The sequence below is a fragment of the Chenopodium album genome, chromosome 7 (assembly GCF_948465745.1).
Source record: "Chenopodium album chromosome 7, dcCheAlbu1.1, whole genome shotgun sequence".
NCBI classification, from domain to species: Eukaryota; Viridiplantae; Streptophyta; class Magnoliopsida; order Caryophyllales; family Amaranthaceae; genus Chenopodium; species Chenopodium album.
The window spans coordinates 9,013,768-9,034,532 of NC_137840.1; the positions used below are offsets into that span (position 1 = coordinate 9,013,768).

A 20,765-nucleotide genomic window follows, 5' to 3' on the forward strand; every position below is an offset into this window, starting at 1 on the left:
AAATCCTCCAATAATTTTTGGGGCATTGAATTTAAGACATCAAATAACTTTCATGCATAAGTAATTTTAACTACATACTACTAATTTAATATTATATATTAAAAAAAAAAAAAAAAAAAAAAAAAAGTCTACAAATAATGTGGACAAATTTTGACAATTGCTGAGCAAAATACAAATAGATGAAAGTTTACTTGAATTTTACAAAGTAAAATAATTTACAAGTAGTATAACAATGTATACTATTATATTCCATAATTTTTGCTATCTAAGAGAAGTTCACATTTTGTAAGCTTGTCTGTAAAAATCAAAAAGTTTATATTATACTACTCATTTTCTATTTTATCTCTTCATTAATAAATCCAACTATCAGTAAAGTTTTTAACAAGAAAATATTTTTGTTTCTTACTTCACCTAGAACATATTTTTTTCCCCACATAAGCCAAATGAATGTATAATATTATGTATTAACCAATATAGGCAGGCATTTAAAAACTGGTTTTAGGTTACGTGCTACTCACCCACTAATTACAAATTAGCACAATATGTCTGATGTGAATTTGATGGTTTTTTAACTGGACTAGTGGACTATCTCATGTGAATTTGATGGTTTTTTTAACTCGTGTCTCATGTGTCATTCTGAGAAGCTTGGTTTTTTTACTGGACTATCTATTTTCCAAAAAGTACTTTGAAATAAACTATGTAAACACGACAACAGCTGACAAATTTTGTTAGTTTTACATTAAAATTCTACACGGTAATTTTACAGAGAACCCCTCCTCACCCCACAGCAACCGACACGCAATCATTAACCTCGCCAGATTGGGAGAATATTTGCATCAACAGGGAGGGTTGGGATGTAACATAGTGATTGTTTTTATTAAAAATGCCCAATTGAGGCAAAAACCAATACCAAAATTGACATGGAATGGTAATTCTATTTCTAATTAGAGGGAGCAAGACTAATTAAAATACAAATATACAGATATTATACATAGCCTGCAGTTATAGCAGGTTGTTAACTCAAAGCAAAAAACTGATCATTTATCTCTTCATTGCTCTGCCTGGAATCTTCTTCAATATCACTGAGTTTTTGGCATTAACTTAGTGCAGATGCCTTCGTAGCTCCCGCCCAAAGGCATATTTATGAAGTGGGAGCATTCAAGTGGAACACAGTTCTGTGTTTCCATTCCAGGCGACTTCCTAGTGAATCTGGGAAGTTGGGGACCATCCTCGGAGAAAAATGTTATAGCGCGGTTGTATATATTTTGAAACCAATGTCATTCGGGTTATCACGTTGATGTTGCCCCACGAACAGAGCTTGAATCAGAGGTATGCAAGGGAGTTGAAAGATGTGGCTGAGTTGGATGTGTTTCACTTGCAAGACCAAGAACTGCAAGGGTTGAACTGCCAAAGAAGAATATTTACATATTACAGCAGATTTGATATTATGAGAGCATAAACAAGAGCACTGCAGCCTATCATACTATACAGACCTTACATTTTCCGAAATCCTTCATAAAACAAATTCTCAAATTAAGTTCACATACATTTAATATCCAATAATCACATAAGTTCGCACCACTGATAGTCATGAAACAACATATATTGCTACATGCTTGCTTGTGAGACCGCAATCACATCAAGCTCACTAACAAGTGGATTGATGGTTCAAGAATTTAATACCTTGGTAGAGAAGATTTGATGCTTGGCTGACTGGAATATGAAGCAAGGGGACCTCTGAGGTTACTGTATTTGTTGAGGGCGTTTTCAAGCTGGGGTGCAGGTAACTGCAAGGTACAAAAAGATATTAAAAATAATTCTATACATTTTATTAGTTGTTCCACTTTGACATACAGAATCATATATTATCATGTGAAATATTAATTGGATTTATTTCAATGTAAGTTTTCCAAATATAAACTTTTTTACTATCTATACTCAAAGACTAATTAAAATAGTTATGGTCAAAGTTGCGAGGTGACAAATGTGCAAGTCAAAATGGTACAACAAGAAAAAACATGAGTATAACCTTGCAAAAAGTAAGTTAAGATAGCACCATAATACTTGAAACCAATTATACTTATACAGGCAGATTCTTTGGTTTACCTTTAATAGTACTTGGAATGAATGTGGCTGCGTCTGAGACACACATTTTAAGAAACCTACCCAGAGCTTTGGCATTCTCCAGATCTACAAGGTCGCATCATAAATTAGTCCTATACAAGATACTAGGCAAGAAACGCAAAATATTTGTACCTAAGATCACCTGTCTATTGACGAGTTTGGAGAGAACCTCCATGACAAATTCAACCTGAATACAGAAGTGTAATTTGATTAAGCTATTGGATCCATCTCTACAATATATATCAATATGCATAACGATTGTAACATCAATGTATTATAGAATTTGTAAAATAGAATTATGATAATCATGCCAAAGTGTAATCTGCTCTAGCACTCACTTATGCCCTTCTATACTTTGCCAATGAGGTTGCAAATACACACATTTTCAGTACATTATTAACAAACACAGAATGGCAGCCATGCAAAAACTACATGTTTTCAGTAGATTATTTTCACTAAATACCAGTCATGTACATTCCAATTTTGACTTGGAACCACTTAAGCCTCAAGTGAGGAGTCACCAGACTGGCAATCTAGCCTAACTCATCAAAGTCCTATGCACTTAAGAGAGTTTAGATTCAGTGTACTAGTCATAGCTTACAAACAGTAATTTCCTTCAAACCTGTCTGTAGTTCATACCAAGACAGCATACTAAATCACAGCATAGAAATTAATTAAGATTTCTTTTTTCTTTTTATTTTTAATTTTTGCTGTTTGACAGAGGACAAAACTACTTTAACCTATGGACCAAGGTCCAAAGGTATGCATGAGAAATGTAATCAAACTCTTGTATACTAATAATGCGACTTGCCAGAGTTAATTTAACTTAGGCTGAAAGGATGCATCAATTAGACCCAAGAACCTTAACGCCCCGTTTGGTAACCGGTTATAAACAATGGTAATGGGAATGAATTTACATATAAATTTGGAAAGAAATTCATGTTCATTCCCATGATAACTCAAGATGACCCTAAATTTTGTACATTTTCCTTCTAGATATCCATTCCTACCTAATACCACCTCTTGAGTGGTAATGGATGGTAATGGAAATATGAAGAAAATCATGCTTTGGGGATGAAAATGGGTTCCATGAATTATAAGTTGTTTCCATACTAAATTACACTTAAAATTCATTTCCATTACCACCATTTATTACCGGCTACTAAACAGGCCTTAAGAGTACAATTATTAATCACCATAAAATGAATTGGTCATGGATTTGTTCAAGATATATTGCAACTTATCTCAAGGTACATTAGCAGAGTGCATCGCCAAGAAATATTGTTTATCATTCTCCCATGTCCAACACGGCTACGTGTCCAAGTGTCGGACTTTGCTATTCTGTGAAAATTTTACATAATTTTAAACTAAAATAAAGTGTCTAAGTGTCCTAGCCATGTCCGAGTGTCGAGGATCCGACATGTGTACTTGAGTTAAATGAAGGGACTGAGCAACATAAATCACACTATCCTACATTGACCAAATATTATTACATATTGGTCATCTTCTCGAGTATGTAAATTAGTAGTCTAAAACTAGTTTACACATTTGGGTATTGTTCCAAAACTTTCATATTAAAGCAAAAAAGGATATATAATTATACTTTGTATAGCCATGCTACGCAAATTTTTTTTTTTTTTTTTTTTTTTTTGGCTCCTAAAAAAATTATTTCCCCAACTCCATGCCTATGATTTTAACTCAAGCATGCTTTCTTTATCCCATTTTCTAATTCCTTTATTTGTTATTTCTTAATTTTTATTTTCCCCTAATCTCTTCTCTTGACCACACACAAGATGATTAGACATACGTCAGCCTTCTAGTATACACAGATCATCATTAAAATATTTCTTTTACAGGACCAAAATGAAACAAGGATGTTGAGATAAACCATTTCTGATATTATTCAGATGATGGTAATTAAAAATAAAAACAGCTAAAGAACATAGGTGTCAGAAGATACACTCAGATAAAAGACAACAAAATTCCAAATAGCTCTCTCATTTCCACTTCAATTACAGAAGTTTTGGATTCTTATAAATTATAACATAAACTGATAAGATCCATGGTTGAAAAGTACCAAAGTATCCCATTTCCTAGAGTCAACAAATTCAATATTGCACCATTGTTAAGTAGGAGGACCTTACCAGAGTAGGGAAAGCATCAATTGCTTGGATTACAGTTCTCATAAAAAGTAGAGGAAGTGGAGTTCGATCAACCTGGAAAAGTAGACAAATTAATATCTTTTTGCATGAGATGAAGAGCCAGATATAATACTGCTAAAAGTAATAATACAAACCATCTGGTTTAAAGCCTTTGCCAATACATGTTGAGTGAACACAGTTCGTTGCTCAAAACAAGCCGTGCAAGCATCTGTTACCTGAAAATGGAAAAAATAGAAGTTAAGCAAAGTTGCAAGAATCATTACTCAATAACAAAAGGTATGACAATACAGAAAAAAGAGGAGATTATCGAAAGCAATGACTTTCACTAGCCAGTACAAAGTGCACAAGGTTTACCATTAGAAAACTTAGGCATGTTAAAGAAAGAATTTGAATACCAGGCAGCAGAAGCATCTAGCATACAACCAAGACTCTAAACATTAATGGATGTTATGTGAACAGAATTTGATGAACAGTTTGACACACCAAATTAACAAGGTATAATACTGGATTCATTTAGGATCGTAAGTAGCTTTATAAAGAACATCAATTGTCTTATTCACCCTCAAACAAAGGCACCGCACATTAGCATAAAACTATTATATATCAGAAAAAAAAAAATAATAAATAAATAAATAAATAAATAATAAAAGGTAAACACTCAATAAAAAAATTAAAAAAAAAAAAAAAAAAAAAGAATGCACTGAATAGCAATTTAGGCCAGCAAATTTATTAAACTTTAAGACAAATAAAGAATCGGAGAAGTAGTCTATAAAACGACTTCAACACACACAAACTAAATTTGTCACAATGCAAAACAGACCTTTTTAAGTGCAATTTTTTCCTTCTCTGGCACAATGTCATGGATAGCAACCAAAACCTCAGCAGGTGTTAATGCTGGACCAGTATGAGCTGAACCCTGGATATGCGGCCAATTTAATATTAGCAGATGAGCTGGAGAGGGATGCAAGATACAAGAACCCATAAAAGAAGGCAACAGTTAAATTGTAACATCTACGACTTAATTAATAATAAAAATAAAAAGCTTTTTCCAAACAACAGCAGCATTATTGCCAAGAGTCCTATTACTGAAGAATTATAGAATATGTATGCTTGCAGGAAAATTCCAGTGATGAATGAGATAAAAGGCAATTAAAAGGCCACTGTCTTTCAAGCTAATTCTATCCCACAGTTCTTTGAGCTGGATTGAACCCAAATAGATGATAGAACATAGCGATATAAAGATCACGCACCTGTAATATGTGAGCCAGTGCCTGCTGAAATTTATCTAGAGGAAGGTCAACAAGCCGAGGGAATATAGGCAAAACCTGAGACCAAAAACAAAAACAATTGTGATCCAGAAATATACATAACCAAGGCATAAACTCAACATATAATAAAGACCAGAACATTCATTGATAGTAAATAAACCATTTACAGTAAATTTGATGATTGAACTAAGGGAAGAGATAGTAAAAGCACCTCATTTTTGGAAAGAGAAGAAAGCATCGGAATGAGGATAGTAGCATCCTACAGAAGTAGAATATTGATGAAAAATAAGTACAGACCCTAATAGCTTGTTACAAATTCAAAAAGAAATGTTACGCAAAAAAGGAACCTTCAGTTTAGTTTCATATAGATGTTTGACGGTAGAAATAAGATCAGGTGGAGGAGTGGTTTGTTCAGCTAATATTTGGAGCACCTGATTACACCAATGGAGCAAGATAAAAACAGATTTATTAGTAAAAAAATACTAAATATTGAAAGGAAAGGGAAATTTAGACGACTACAGGTCTCATCCAGGAAATGGCAGTAGAAGGCAAGAAAGGAAGGATATGGTATAGAACCAACCAGCATCAACAAGTTCTCACTTCCCATTGGTGGGTCAGATATAATGCGGAGCAGTTGAGAATACGATGACCCAAGAGCCCTCAATAAAATAGGAATGTGGCGATGAATAGCCTAAATCATTGTAATAAAAGCAAATGAATCATTAAAAAAAACTGACATAAGCATACTATGCACACATAGCAGATAGTGATCAAAGAAATATTTAAGAGTGATACCTGCTTCACAATTTTACCAGCTCGTGCATAGACATCAAACACAAGCTGAAGGAGACCAGGTTTCTGTGAATTGCAAACCAAGATCATTATAACGAAGGCGGAGTTTTAGAGCTCTTAGATGTAAGGACTTAAACTAACCTTTGTACAAAGGGAAAAATACAAAGATACTAGACGTTGAGCTTCAGGAAATGACATGCTAGCACCAGCCTGAGAATCAGCATGGGATATACCAGAATCTATTATTTGGGGACCACTGATAGAAGTTTCTTCAACTCCTGCCTGTAAGAAGATACGACAAGTTTACCAGAGCTTAAAATAATAACTAGATATAGTAGGAGGAAATTCAACTAAAAGTTAAGGATTATATATATCCAACCCCAATTATAACATTACACCTTATTCTGAAGGCATCTAGAATAGAGGTACTTTTACAAAAGGAAAGAGGTTGCAATGATCCATGGCATGCTTCATGAATACACTCAAAAGTGACAACAATGTTGTTGGTCATAAATCTTAGATTTCATTCATAGAATCAGGGCTGGTGATTCTGATGTCATTTTTACCTGCTGGAGGAAATGGAAGAGGAATTTCAAAAGACAAGTGCAGCAGATGGTGGCTTTGTGTGCCTTAGCAGCTCCAGTCTATCATTTGTAGATGCAAAGTGGAAAGATGTTTGGCTAAGGAAAGTTGTCTATAAGAGAGTGAAGCAGGAGGTGTGTAGCAGGGCTATGGACCTTGCTAACAGAAAATGGAAGCAATATGACTGATTAGATTGCTATTTTAAGAGCTAAAATTTGAGTTGCTTTTGTTTCTTATTTCTGGTTACATAGAAGTTTTGTCTCAGCCTTGTTAATGAGGCTTTAGGTTGTAAATTCCAAGTTTTTTGAGCTTCATTCTATTCTTACTTAATAACAAAAAAAGAAACAAAAAAAAAGAAAAAAAAATAATAACAATAACAATAACAATAATAATAATAATAATAATAATAATAAAGATTCTTAGTTTCAAACACTACATGAAATATAACACTCTCATTATTTCTCTCACAAAACAAAGATTAAGGTAAGTGGGACTGAGAGAACAAAAATAAACTCAAAAATCCAGCTCTAAAGCCTTTATCATAGTTGTCCTTTGCTAAGAGAGAGGACTTCCAGCAAAAGCAATTTGAAATATGTATTATATGATATTAAGATCTTCTTTGAGGTACTCAATCTCCGTCTTAGAAAGAAATTCTTTCAAGTTTCAACAATATGCTTTCCCAGAAGTATATGGTCCTAAAACCAGTAGATAGTTCTGCGATCAACATAAATATCTTATTACAAAAGATTTTTCAGTTTGGCAAGTTACCCTTGGAAAAAGGACTTCTAAGATTATTGGTATGTTTCCACCCCAGTGTCTCCACTCTTTCCTTCAGTGCTTTGACACTAAATTAATTGTATAGTGATGATGGAAATTCTTCACAAAGATCTAGATAATAGAATCATTACTATTTCCTAAAAATTCCTACACATTGCATCCTACAGGTATGTTTACACATGCTTTAGCATGTATGACATGCATATATCATAAACTAGAAGTGAATGTTCTTGGCATCCTACTACTGGATATACCTCATCAAGTTCATTTTTTAGATGTGGGGGGTGTATAGATGGATAAGATGAAAGCACAAGAAAGGGTTCAGTTTTGCATCTTAACTATGATTATTAACAAAATTATAATAAAACAATATAACAAAATTCTACTTACTTCTCTTCTCACCGAAATAGATTCGGATGCATCAGCATCTGTTGTACAGTCCACAGCTGAAAGCAACATGTTCTTAGCATATTGCTCAATTGTTTCAGATACATAATTGAGTTGGTACAATTTGTTCGAAACCTACCAAATCAAAAAATAGAGAGAGGCTTTAATCACCAAGTTTTATCAAGATAAGTATGGATAAATCATAAAACTATTTATAATATTTAGCGAGGTTCACAGAAGGAATTGCTTCCATATACAAAATGCATCCACTATATGACCCCTCTACATAGCATTTATCAATCGAATTCCAGATCATATACCACATGATCCTACATCCAGTAAAAAAATTTATTCATGGTAGTTTTCTAGGTAAGATAACAAAAGAAATTTAGGACCATTAATGTCAAAGTAAGATGGCATGGTCGTACTTTTTTTTTTTTTGTTATACTTTTTTTTAAAGTTTTTTCTACCTTAAGCTGTATGCATTTGTTCATGAAGTATCAGCTTCAGGAGTTCAAGACAACAAATTTTACAACAAAAAAGCACATAGAAAACCTAACTATAACCAGAGCCTGACTGCAGTCCCAGCAAAGAAAAGTACATAAAACAAGAAAAAAAAGTTATTTCCAAACACCATTTAAATAAATAAAATTAAATAATATAAGAACAATTGATTTCAACACTATAATACTAATAAAAGAAAAAAAAAATCAACAAAAGACACTAAAAGTAAATCTTGAAGCTTTATTGCAGTTGAGAGCTAACACCAACAAAGAGGAAACGGAACTACAGAAGAAACTGCCAAAAAAGAGCAAAATTCTCCTTCTAAAGGAGTGAAAATTGAAGGGGGCGGAACACCAGTAAAGCCAAACGTCAGCTGTGCAAGGCACCAACACCAGAAGTTCAGAAAATAAAGAAAATCCGAAACTGAGTGACAGAGACAAGAAACCAAGCAATCATATTCAGAAAGAAATTGAATAAAAACAGGTTTTGATCCTAGAAAAGAGGACTTCGTTTGATCAAGAAAGAGTCAGCCAAGGACAAGTGCACAGACAGAAAAGGATAGCCTATGACCAGATTTTCCCAGGAAACAGGCATTGCAGATGTGGATATCCAATTATGATAGCGGAAAAGTTGCCAGGGTAGCAATGGAAATTGACAAATCAAAGAGAGCACTAGTTAGCAGTCCACTTAGGCCGAGATTAGTTTTTCTTTAGGAGCTGTTGCAGCCAAGTTGGCTAGGGAACCTTTGGCTATTCTCTAACTTTTTTTTTTCAGTCTTTAAACCTCTGCCTGTACAAAGCTTATCTAAACTAAAATTATTAGCCCTAATCTAAAATTATCCTGCATACAAATCTATAGTTAAAATTTAACTTAGTAGACCTTATCTATGCTCTAAGCATTCGCTAGAGATTGATCAGCAACGCAAAGTACTTATCAAAATTGTAAAGTATTCTTGAAGTAAGGATACCCATTTTCAAAGAAGAGTTCCCTATAACATCTTTTCATCAGGATGGATTCCTATTAAAGTAGGTCGGAGCCTTACTGAGGGAATTCAATTGACTACTGTGAAATTCATTGCAAAAACTCAATCAGAAATTCAGAAGATTTTGAGCAAGACAGTCCATCAAGAGAAATAAACCCACAACTCTACACTTGATAAACTGGAACTTTATATAAGAGGGTGAGAAGAGCATATCCACTGATCTAATAAAATCTGGAAATGTGACAACCTTGCTAGCTAACTAATTACATTATTAATGAAAATAATCAATACCACGCACAAGTCATATTAGCAAGAACCCAAATAATAGAAGACATACCAGACGGATGGCCTTAGCGCGAGTATCATCCTCTGAATGTACCGCACACTGCATCAACAATATGCAAAACATTAAATTTAAGTAGATTGCACAAGAAAAAAAAAAAAAAAACCTCAAGTACCAAAAACTAATTTCATGATAACCCATATTATAATTAGTTTAGGGTATGATTATAGTTATCCATATTATAACCCAAGGCATCGCCCAGGCTCATAAAGTAATAATATAGGGTCGTTTCCTCAGAAGCAAAGAAACCACTAGGGGTAACAAGCAATGTATCAGAGAACTCATAAAGTCATAATCATGTATCCCTTAAACAAATTGGACTTCTCCGTTCAAGTAGCCAGCCAAGACCAAACTTTCCCCTCAAAATCACACACACTTCAAATCACTAGAACAAATGCCTCCAAGTCTGCCCTTGTTTTACCACATGATCCATATTAGGTGACGAAAGAACTTCGTTTAATTTATGAACCTGAACCGCAGACAATGTCAATTCTACCCTCTGCAATTCAGAGAACATTACTGCAGAAACTTCAATTTAAAAAGAAATCCAGAAGAAAAGGAAGCAGATACAAGTTGTTTATGAGCTGATCTGATTAAAAAGACCCTAAGCAACAAATTATTGAGCACTTATCCTCCTTTGAAGAGGATGTTCTTCGATGTGGAAAGTCCAACAACAACCTAAGGTTTCAATCCTAAGATCAGAAAAGGGGATATTATGCAAAGAAGATAGGTAAAAGGGACACTGACAGAGATAGGTTCCTTTCTTAAACAAGAGTTTGGAAACCATATGACAATTCCATTACCAACATCATAAAGATCATGGATGAGAAAGGAAACAAGACTACTAAAAAAATCATAATGGATTAGTACAGAAAAATAAAGTTCCAAGGCACCATCCATGCCACTCTTAGTATGAGGATAGTGTGTTTATTTTGTTTCATATGTCAAATTAAAATCAAATGACTGTCAATTGTCTTCTTTAAAAAAAAAAAAAACAAAACAAAAACAAAAACAAAAACAAAAAAAAAAAAAAAAAAAAAAAAAAAAAAAAAAAAAAAAAAAAAAAAAAAAAAAAAGGTACAGTAGTCACTTGACTTATAAAACCACTGACTAATAGAAGAGGCTTTCTTTGTTACAGGTTCACTAAATTTATATGCACGATATGCGTGCATAAAATTTTAAAAGCTATAAAAACCTCATATCACAATATCACATTAGATTTGAAACAGCATAATATAAGAGAGAATAAAAGGTAGGGTAATTTGGTGGACATCCAAATGAATAAAAAGTTGGCTCATATAATAGAGATATGACTGAACATAATCATATGATGCAAGCTACAAAATTCCACAGCCATATTACCTTGAGAGCAATACTCAAACAGGCCAATCGATTTAGTGGACGTCCCAAAATCAGGCTCCAGACAGCTCCAAGACCTTGAGTGACACGATCGTCTCGAACATCTTTTCCACGCATGTCTGACCCATCAGGACAGCAGAGATTCTCCAGGAGTCTCATTATAGAATCTGTCAACATTGGAGCTTCACCAAGCAGTCTGCTAAAAGACTTGTCTGAAGCAGGCAGAGTATCCAGCAAAGATTTTGCCTACAGAAACAAAGAATAAGTACATTTTTATCTTGAAGAGAGAAACAGATTAGATAAGATATATCATATTATAATGTATGAATCCTTACAACTCCAAGAAGGAATTTCTCATACAAGTCAGCAGCACCAGGAGATTGTTCACCTTCTGTAGTTATCAGACCATGGAGATGGTATAAGATATGCATCAGTAGGTCATGTCCCTGGCAGAAAAGTGCTGATCAATAAACCTTTTGTGACAAAGAAGCACAAATCACAATGAAGGGAAATATATGAGCAAGACTCATTATTAGGTCAACAAAGGCAAGCAAATGTCAAGTGAGATAGTTATCCTGCTCTATATCTGGAGCACACCATTTGCATCCATCCACCCTAAAGCTAACATAAAAACAAAATCCCTTATCATAAGCGGCCCTTCATCTTCAAAATGAAGTTCGCTACGGGAAAGAAGGATATTTAGAGGCATTATTCAACCAATATAGGATATATAAGAAAAATCCCCTAAAAATCTCCCATCAACAATCTAAAATATTTCCCATCCTTTGGTTAAATAACCAAGAGGTCACAGATTGAAGTAAATTCCAGTTATCTATCTGACAGAAGGTGGGGAGCAGGAGTATTATATCTAGTATAGAAGCAAAAACAGACATGGATAATGGCAACAAAAATTCTCCACTATCCTAGCATCTTAAACATGTATTTGCTTACCATGCCCTACCTTAAACCTGTGGAATAAATTTTCAGGGTAATGATGAGTCATCCCACATCATCATCCAGGGCATCCCTATCCACTTTCTAAGAGGTAGATCACGCTAATAACGAGGTCCTTAATATTTGTTAGTGTTAACCATCACTTAATTAGTAGTGGTTGACATAAATTTATAAAGGATGTCAACAGATTCCTATGACTCCTGCTTCAAATCCTATATAACCCATGTCATTTCACGCTTCACAATAAAATTATCATTTCGAGTCCCTAGAAAACATAGGTTTCAGCTTCAACCCCATATCTTTCCCAACCCCAATTTCAATTTAAGTTGCAAATGAAACACATAAATTCAACTTGCGCTCTCCTATCTTTATATATTCTTCTCTACCATTCCCAAATAAGACAACCAGTGATACTGGCATTGTTCATTGACATATTCACACCAATTCATTCGAATTAACCGCTGAACAAAATGTCAAATAAAATCCCCACTCCAAAAAACTACAACCCATAATGGTTTCAAGTTTTCAACGGGCCAGGTCCTAATGTAAACAGCCTCAATCCAAGCCACCAACCCAACCCCCTTTAGCCTATTCCTGATTCTGGGCCACAAGAAGAAGAGGGCAACAACAACACCAACAACAAAGCATAAGTCTCAAAATGATTTGGGGTCGGCTAACATGAATAGTCATAAGGAACCGTCCATAAAAGAAAAAAAAAAAAAGCATAGCAAGATTATAGAATGAATAAAAATTGGGGGGGAAAGAAGGAATAAGTGTAAAAAGTGAGAAACAAAGAATACAATGATAAATTCAAGAGAGTTTACAAGAGTAGTGAAGGGGACAAAAAAAAAGAGGAAAAACATGTGAGTAAAACACATAAAGGTTTGAGAAGATATTAACTGCAAAACACGAGTTGAATAAATAATAAAAATACTAATATAACAAGAAGAAGAAGGCAGCAGACATGAAATAAATGCATAAAAGGACCCAAGAAAGAAGGGAGTTTAATCCAAGAGCCTCATACCTGCTGATCTTTGTAATCCAACACAATGTCTTGTTGCACAATCACTATCACAAGGTCATCAGCTTCCATCTGTTAAAAACATGAAATATGAACTTAAGTTTTATATTTATTTGAAAAAGTTCTATTTATAAATATCACCCCTTGAAATTTTAAAAATAAAAAGTACAATAACAGAATTTTTTGACAAAGTGATAACTTTCTAGTCAGGCAACAGAATGCGCTTACCCCAGACCCCCACCTTCTGCTTACTTTCTCTTATCAGTACTTAGATCAAAGTATACAAGCTTAAATTGGTTTTTGCATAGCAACCAACTAACAATGTTTATGTGCAAAAGTATCAGTAAATTAGATAAAATCTCCTTGAACTAACTTTGATAAGATTTCTGCAGTATGATCTTGATATAGACCACACTATAATGTCTATAAAGCATCAGGTCCATGACCCATGATTTCCAACGGTTTCATCATATAGTTTTTAACAAGACTAAGAGACAAATTTGATGTACTTATATCAGCATCAAGACTTCATAAAGGCACAACAAACTAAGAGCCAGAGAAGATTCGGCAGAAAAATAGCATCCTAATGCCTTCAGCAAGTGGAGCTGATCAAAAACTCAAAACCAATCCCAAGTACCTAAAAAGAAACACCAAAACCACAAACTTTTCCATCATTGCAGTCTATCATCCAGACCATACTCAAATTTGGACGAAAATATCCTAAAAGCATCCTCAACTAGAATTGCACGGTAAATACGAGGGAGAGCTACCTATCCTCCAATATTTGATGCAATAAAGGATTCTTCTATGTCAATTATCCAAACATTCATAGAACTCACTAACTTTTAGAGCGTACAGCTTTCCTATCAAAGCACACTTCATCACTCAACTTTTTCAAACCTGTCAATAAATTGATAAAGCAGTAGATACATATATCAAGTCCCAACAGTACATTTAATTAAGCTTGTAAACAAGCTAAGACAACTTGCTGTTATTCTAAGTCAACTCAGTCTTTAACTCAGCTTGAGAACTGCATAGGACAATCTTGAATAATTGATAAAGAAATCTTGAGAGGTCAGTGACCCTTGATGACCTACATAGTCTATTTTCTTTTTATAAACCATATGCAAATATTGATGTACATAATTTTTAGACATGGAGAGAAGACACCAAATACTCAATTTTACGAAAATTACGAAAAAGAGGTTTTAAATACATTGTACATCTCATAGGGACATTCTATGGAAAGCCTAGAAAGAATACCTGAATCTCTCACTAGGTAAATTGGCTAGACACATTACACCTAATTCTAAAAAATCCTATCTATCTTTTCCAATCATAATACCCATAAAATGGCCAGCAAGTTTACACAGGAAACCTGCACACAGTTACTGAATAAACCATTTCAACACTAAGTTTCCAAGAGCTGCTACCATATGTAGAAGCAAGCTTGCACTGCAAGTAGTAATGGTCATCTCCATTTAAAATAAAATAAACAAATGAGTTCTCCATCTCACCACTTAAAAGACATTAAGTATACAAATTAGGCTACAGCACTTCATTGCGGTGTCAGTCTGACTCTATGTGGAGCATTATCCTTCCAGGAAGAAAATATAGTTTTGCAATAAAAAGGCCCAAAGTCTTACGTGGGGGAGATACAACAAGAATTTACCATAAAAAAACTACAATCTGGAGTCAGAGATTTCTGTAAGGAAACAGATTGCAAACACCCAAAAGATTTGAAAGATTTCCTGACTCCAAACATCGAGGATACTTCCCAAAATAGAGGTAAAATAGAAGGAATACCAGCATTCATAACACTAAGATAAATATAGAAGCATGATTAACCAAGAAAAGGTAAATAAGTGTCAAATATGGATGGAGGATTAAGAAATATGAGCCAGGGGATGATGATTAAAGACATGGAGACCCAAAAAATTTCCAAGAAAAAAATTCTCTACCTAATACCAGACCAAACAAAAGGAAAGCGAGTTAATCATTATTCATTTATCAACATCATGAGGGCCTAAATCACCTCTTAGGGTGACCAAGGCGTCCCATCTCCTTCTCCTAGGACCAAAGCCCTTCCACAGTTCCACTACAGCTAAGCATAAAGATTCCTGTCCACTCTTTCATAAATCTACAAATCCTACCTGAAATGACATCAGACAAACTTAAAGACCTTACTTGCCACAAGGGTAGCATCTAAGATTGCCCTACTATCCGTAATTTTAATCCCAAGTGAGAATTATATTTCTAAATCACAACCCTAACACCAGTAAATAAGGCTTTAATCTCCTAACCTTATTTCAGAAACAAATTATATATTCTTGTTGAATCAGACTAGAAACATACTAGACCACGCAATCTTCTTATTATAGAGAAGAATAGAGCAAGACCCAAATTGATAATGATTTCCCTCACACAAATCAGCGTCAAATTACAGTTAAAGTTCAATCAGACCAGAATTAACCTTGATAAATTCATACAATACCTTATTTCAACTTTCAAGTGAAAAGAACAAAACCTAATTCCTAACCTCAAATGAATACAAGATGGAAGTATTCTACCCACGTTCTAAAATAGACAGTAATGCAGACGATTCCTAGGAAGCTTTTAACTCGAGCACTAAATTTGTACAAGATAATCATCATTCCCCTCCATATTGCACTAACCCCTAGCTCTCTAATGATCATGGAATCTTTATTCTCAATCTCTTTAAGGTAGCTCTTTGAAAAATAGGGCAAAAAACCTAAAGCTTTAACCACACACCCCCTTGAATTGTTTATCTACAACCAAATAAACTATACTAATTTTCCCTGCCATAGTAAAGTAAATCTGTTTTTACCATTTAATTCAATGAATTAATAGGCTCAAGAAAGCAAGTTAGTAAACAATTTCACAACCAAATGCATCACGAGATATGTATTCCAAATCAAACAATGTATCAAACAATTTTATTGCAGATAAGGTGATAATGTTAAAAAGGCTCAAGTACCTTCCTAGGATGAGAAAGTATCCCAATCAGTCATATGATTACAGAGGTTAACTCCCAACAGTAATAAGGAACCTAAGTAATATTTTTCTATTGGATATATTTCAACTCTTTAGTTATAGGAGCGAACTTGAAGGGAAATGCTAGTTACAGATTAGGTTCATTGTTTAATTCTGGATAATCTCTGTCAACTCGTAATATAATGCAGGTCATTTTGTCCTGAAAAGCACTAGATCTGCAGTTTCAAATATACAACAAATATATTTCTGTGTGCCGACGATTCAAGTATATCACACATATTATATACTCCACAAAAGGCATTGCTTAGCTCTCCATCTCAAATATTAAGTTTTTCCAAGAAAAATAAAAAATGTTCAAGCAGAAGAGTCACTCTGATACTGACTAATCAAGTTCGATTCTCTCCATCTCAGATATTAAGTTCTTCCAATAAAGATTAAATATGATCAAGCAGGAGAGTCAAGTTGATACTGACTAATCAAGTTCACTTTCAAGAATTTTAAATTAAACACAGAGATGTCTTTAAATGAGCTCAAAATAAGCTCAGAGGTAGTCAAGCTCAAGAGCACATTTAAACCCATATCCCAGCAAAGCAAATGCATCAGCTTAAAACACATAAAAGCACTAACAGACATAGAAAACCATTCCATAAACAGCGGCCAAAAAAACTAAATGGGAAGTCTCCATACCCAAGAGACCAATCGAGCAATTAGTGAATTCCTAGTCCTGCAATATTCTTGGTCTTTTAATTGTTTGTATGATTTGACAATCCGTTCCACGGCCAGTTTCTTTATTGTTTGTCTCTGTTTTTCTGTTAAATAAACATAAGATGGAACTTCGGGCAAGTCTTCGCAAGTTTCTTCACATGCAGATGTGTTTGAAACGGGAGGAGAATCTTCATCAGATTCTTGAATATATGAAGTACATGCAGCATCGGTTGGTTCTGTTTTAAAAGATGTCAGAGTGATGGGGCTCTCATTGACCGCATGATCAGGAGAGAGTGCACGATTAACAAGCACATTAACATCTGAAGATGGTAATATCTCCCTGGATTCATCTGCTTCCTCTTCTTTTGGCATTACTTCGTTCTCAGGAACCAGAAGGGTTGAACTTTTCACATCAACTTCAGCATCAGGCACAAAATGCGAAGAGATGTGTTCGGTGATTGGTGCCGAAGTTAGTGAAGTGGTTCGATTAACAAAAGCAGGACCTTCCAATATAGATGAGACATGTGTAGCTTCCTCTGCAAGAGGAAGCAATGGAGCTTCAGAAGGCACTGCAACTCGCCTGGGATCCAAGCGTCTGGGATCCTGAAATCAGCACAGCCCACTAAGCTTACAGAAAGTAACATAAAGGCTCCCAGATTGAAACATGACCAGCAAAAGGCATATACATATACTACCTCCGTTAACATTTACTTGCAACTTTGGGGTATTATTTGAGAGACAAAATATTCCAAAGTTGCATGTAAATGTTAACGGAGGTAGTATATGATTGAAACATGACCAGCAAAAGGCAAGGTAGTAGCTAATCTCTCCATTCCACATTATCTGACCACTTAAACCACTTCAATACCACATTATTTATCATTTAAAATAACCAATCACTCTAATTTGTCAATTTAAGATTTTAAGTACCAAGCATAATTTATAGTTCAAGATACCTATGCAATAAGTGCCAACTTAATTTTTGTGCAAAACCTTAAAAAGTCAATTATTTGGAAATGGAAGGAAAGAACAAAATTTACCCTTCTTGGATCACGTCTAGAATCCACTTGGAGAGTGGCAGAGCCAGAGTAATCAGGAGGAGGTGTGCTAAATGTAACTGCTGCAGGAATGGAGCCTTGTTGTGCAGAAAGTGGTGGAAGGACAGGCAATGATGTACTATCAGTAATTTGTGCAGCACTCACAGCAGAAATATTTTGTGCATTGGAGGAAAGGGCCCCCTGCTTTGGTAAAGGTGCGGTCTTCGGCAAATGCTTCATATTGGTTATGACAATATCAGCTAACAGATCAGGATGAATTTGAGATATTAAAAGTTCAAGAGACTCGGCAGCCCTTTCGCCTTCTGCCAACAATGCAGCAATGACAGTAATCATTTGTTCAACAGGGTTCACATCATTATCCACCATGGGAGCTTCAGAAGGAACCCCATTAATAACAGGATTGTCATCAGCAGACCCATGAATCTGTACAAGATCAGGAGATCTTCCATTAGAAGTGTAACGCAAACGTTTTGAAGGCATTTCAACATCATTATCAAGCTCCTCATTGTCCACAGGCAAAAGCTTCCTCTTTATTGGATCCCCTGAAAGCGGAAGCTGGGTTGATGACTGTTCTTCCTAAACATCAGATATCATGGGTTGATTATTACACATGAATCAAAGTCAAAATATTGATTTCTACACAGTCATTATCAGCACACACACACACACACACACACAAAGCAACCAACAAATTACAATATGAAATGTCCAGCATTGATAACATATTAATAGAACAGATCCCTCTGACAAAAATGCCATCATTCTGCCTTCCTGATAATGAAAAAGCTACATGCAGTTAAACAATTATACTAATAATATACTCCCTCCGTTTCTTTTTACTCGCAACAAATACTATAAATGGCCGTTACACATTACTTGCAACAAACTTATTTATTTCCTTTTATGGTAAGTTTTTTTGTGTGATTTTACAACATTATCCTTACTTTTTTTTCTAAAACCCCTAATTAAACTACTAATTTTTTCTTTTTAACTTAAGCATTTCTACCAAAATCATTCTCCTTCCATCTAATTTCATCATCACCTTAATTGGCAACCACCACCACCACCACTTCTACCACCGGATCTCCACTCTATTTACCAAAAATTTCTCTCTTTGTTCATCTCCCCCGATCACCACCGCAACCACTGCCGTGTCCCGTTGCTGTTTGTCGCCGACTAGCCAACTCGCCGGAAGTCGTATTTACTCTCTCTCTCCTCTTCTTGCCGTTTCTAAAGCTTAAATTTGAAGATTTTATGGTCACATTTAACCATGAAAACTCTAGATCTAGAGTTTTGATGGTTAAATTTGACCAATTAAAGCTTTAATTGATGATAGAGAGTTTTGGGTTTCTGATTTTTGGGTTTTGGGTTCGAGTTCGTGGTTGTGGTTTTTGGGATTGTGGGTTCGTGGGTTGTGGCCTTGTGGGTTTTGGGGTTGTGGGTGGTGGGTTTCGACGTGGTGGGTGGTGGATCTGGGTTCGTGGGATGTGGGTTTCGGGTTTGGGGGTTCGCGGGTTGTGGGTGGTGGTTCTGGGTCCGAGGGTTGTGGATTTCGGGGTTGTAGGTGGTGGTTTCGGGGTTGTGGGTGGTGGTTCTGGGTTCGTGGGATGTGGGTTTCGGGTTTCGAGGTTGTAGGCGGTGGTTTCGTGGTTGTGGATTCGTGGTTTGTGGTTCGTGGTTGTGGGATTTGGGTTTCATGGTTCGCGGGTTGTGGGCGGTGGTTCTGGGTTCGAGGGTTGTGGGTTTCGGGTTGTAGGTGGTGGTTTCGGAGTTGTGGGTGGTGGTTCTGGGTTCGTGGGATGTGGGCTTCGGGTTTCGGGGTTGTAGGCGGTGGTTTCGTGGTTGTGGATTCGTGGTTGTGGGATGTGGGTTTCGGGTTTGGGGGTTCGCGGGTTGTGGGTGGTGGTTCTGGGTTCAAGGGCTGTGGGTTTCGGGGTTGCAGGTGGTGGTTTCGGGGTTGTAGGCGGTGGTTTAGCGGTTGTAGGCGGTCTTCGTGCTGGGTCGAACTCGCGGTGGTGATAGGTGGAGGTGGTGGTGGTGGTATGGTGGTGCTGCTGGTGATAGGTGGTTATAATTGAATTTTTTTTTTTTTTTTTAAGGTTGTATTAATTAAACACATGCCCTTATTTTTTGTTAATTACACTTACCATCTTTTGCCTAGGAGTCTGCAAACTACTAGTTTGTTGCGAGTAAAAAGAAACGGAGGGAGTACTCTAGTTTTAAAAAGAGGTTGAAAATAGTTTTTGAAGTACTGAAAATTGTGCAGCGTCACTATCAAAGTTCTAGTACAGAGAACAATCAAGGCCAAAAAAAAAGAGTCAGAAACTCCATGCAAATTCCAACACACATCTTGTCAATTCGTACAACAAATTCTATACCACACATACATTTGCTCTTCTTTTTAAGGTTTGGTAATTATAATTACAGTTGGTTAACATCTGACCAAAGCTAAAACACTTGCTGAACCTGTAAGACTTGTTGCTCTTGTAAAAAGGAACAAGCACATGACTTAAATATATACTGTTGAAGTGAGAGAGAGAGAGAGAGCAAGTCCACATTCAAGATTTGAAATTCGGATATAATTGCAAAAGTAATTTTGTGAGCAAAGCAAATGGTTTGTGGCAGTTGTAGCCTAAAATCAGTCACAGAAAACTCCAAATTATTACAATGCATCAATGCCTTGATTAGTCCCACAATACTACCTACAAAAACAATTCATGCTGGATAATATA

The 20,765-nt window shown here is 35.5% G+C and overlaps 1 protein-coding gene across 4 annotated transcripts in view; it reads right to left on the minus strand.

The window, feature by feature from the left end:
• Positions 1-849: 849 nt before the first annotated feature.
• Positions 850-20,765, minus strand: part of LOC145638894 (uncharacterized) — a 31,189-nt gene continuing 11,273 nt past the window's right edge. For 2 of the 4 annotated variants that reach the window (XM_081689950.1, XM_081689949.1), the window contains exons 8-27: positions 18,016-18,609; positions 16,958-17,578; positions 13,259-13,327; positions 11,616-11,726; positions 11,284-11,526; positions 9,916-9,963; positions 8,096-8,227; positions 6,488-6,628; positions 6,350-6,412; positions 6,135-6,245; positions 5,902-5,985; positions 5,766-5,813; positions 5,537-5,611; positions 5,107-5,202; positions 4,421-4,501; positions 4,269-4,340; positions 2,267-2,311; positions 2,107-2,190; positions 1,684-1,787; positions 850-1,404 (exon numbers count right to left, since the gene is read on the minus strand). In XM_081689950.1, the coding sequence (XP_081546076.1) occupies positions 1,290-1,404; positions 1,684-1,787; positions 2,107-2,190; positions 2,267-2,311; positions 4,269-4,340; positions 4,421-4,501; positions 5,107-5,202; positions 5,537-5,611; positions 5,766-5,813; positions 5,902-5,985; positions 6,135-6,245; positions 6,350-6,412; positions 6,488-6,628; positions 8,096-8,227; positions 9,916-9,963; positions 11,284-11,526; positions 11,616-11,726; positions 13,259-13,327; positions 16,958-17,578; positions 18,016-18,609 (2,937 nt within the window). In that variant the 3' untranslated portion in view covers positions 850-1,289. The remainder of the gene's footprint in view (positions 1,405-1,683; positions 1,788-2,106; positions 2,191-2,266; positions 2,312-4,268; positions 4,341-4,420; positions 4,502-5,106; positions 5,203-5,536; positions 5,612-5,765; positions 5,814-5,901; positions 5,986-6,134; positions 6,246-6,349; positions 6,413-6,487; positions 6,629-8,095; positions 8,228-9,915; positions 9,964-11,283; positions 11,527-11,615; positions 11,727-13,258; positions 13,328-16,957; positions 17,579-18,015; positions 18,610-20,765) is intronic. The other 2 variants (XM_081689951.1, XM_081689952.1) reach the window with 2 other exon arrangements.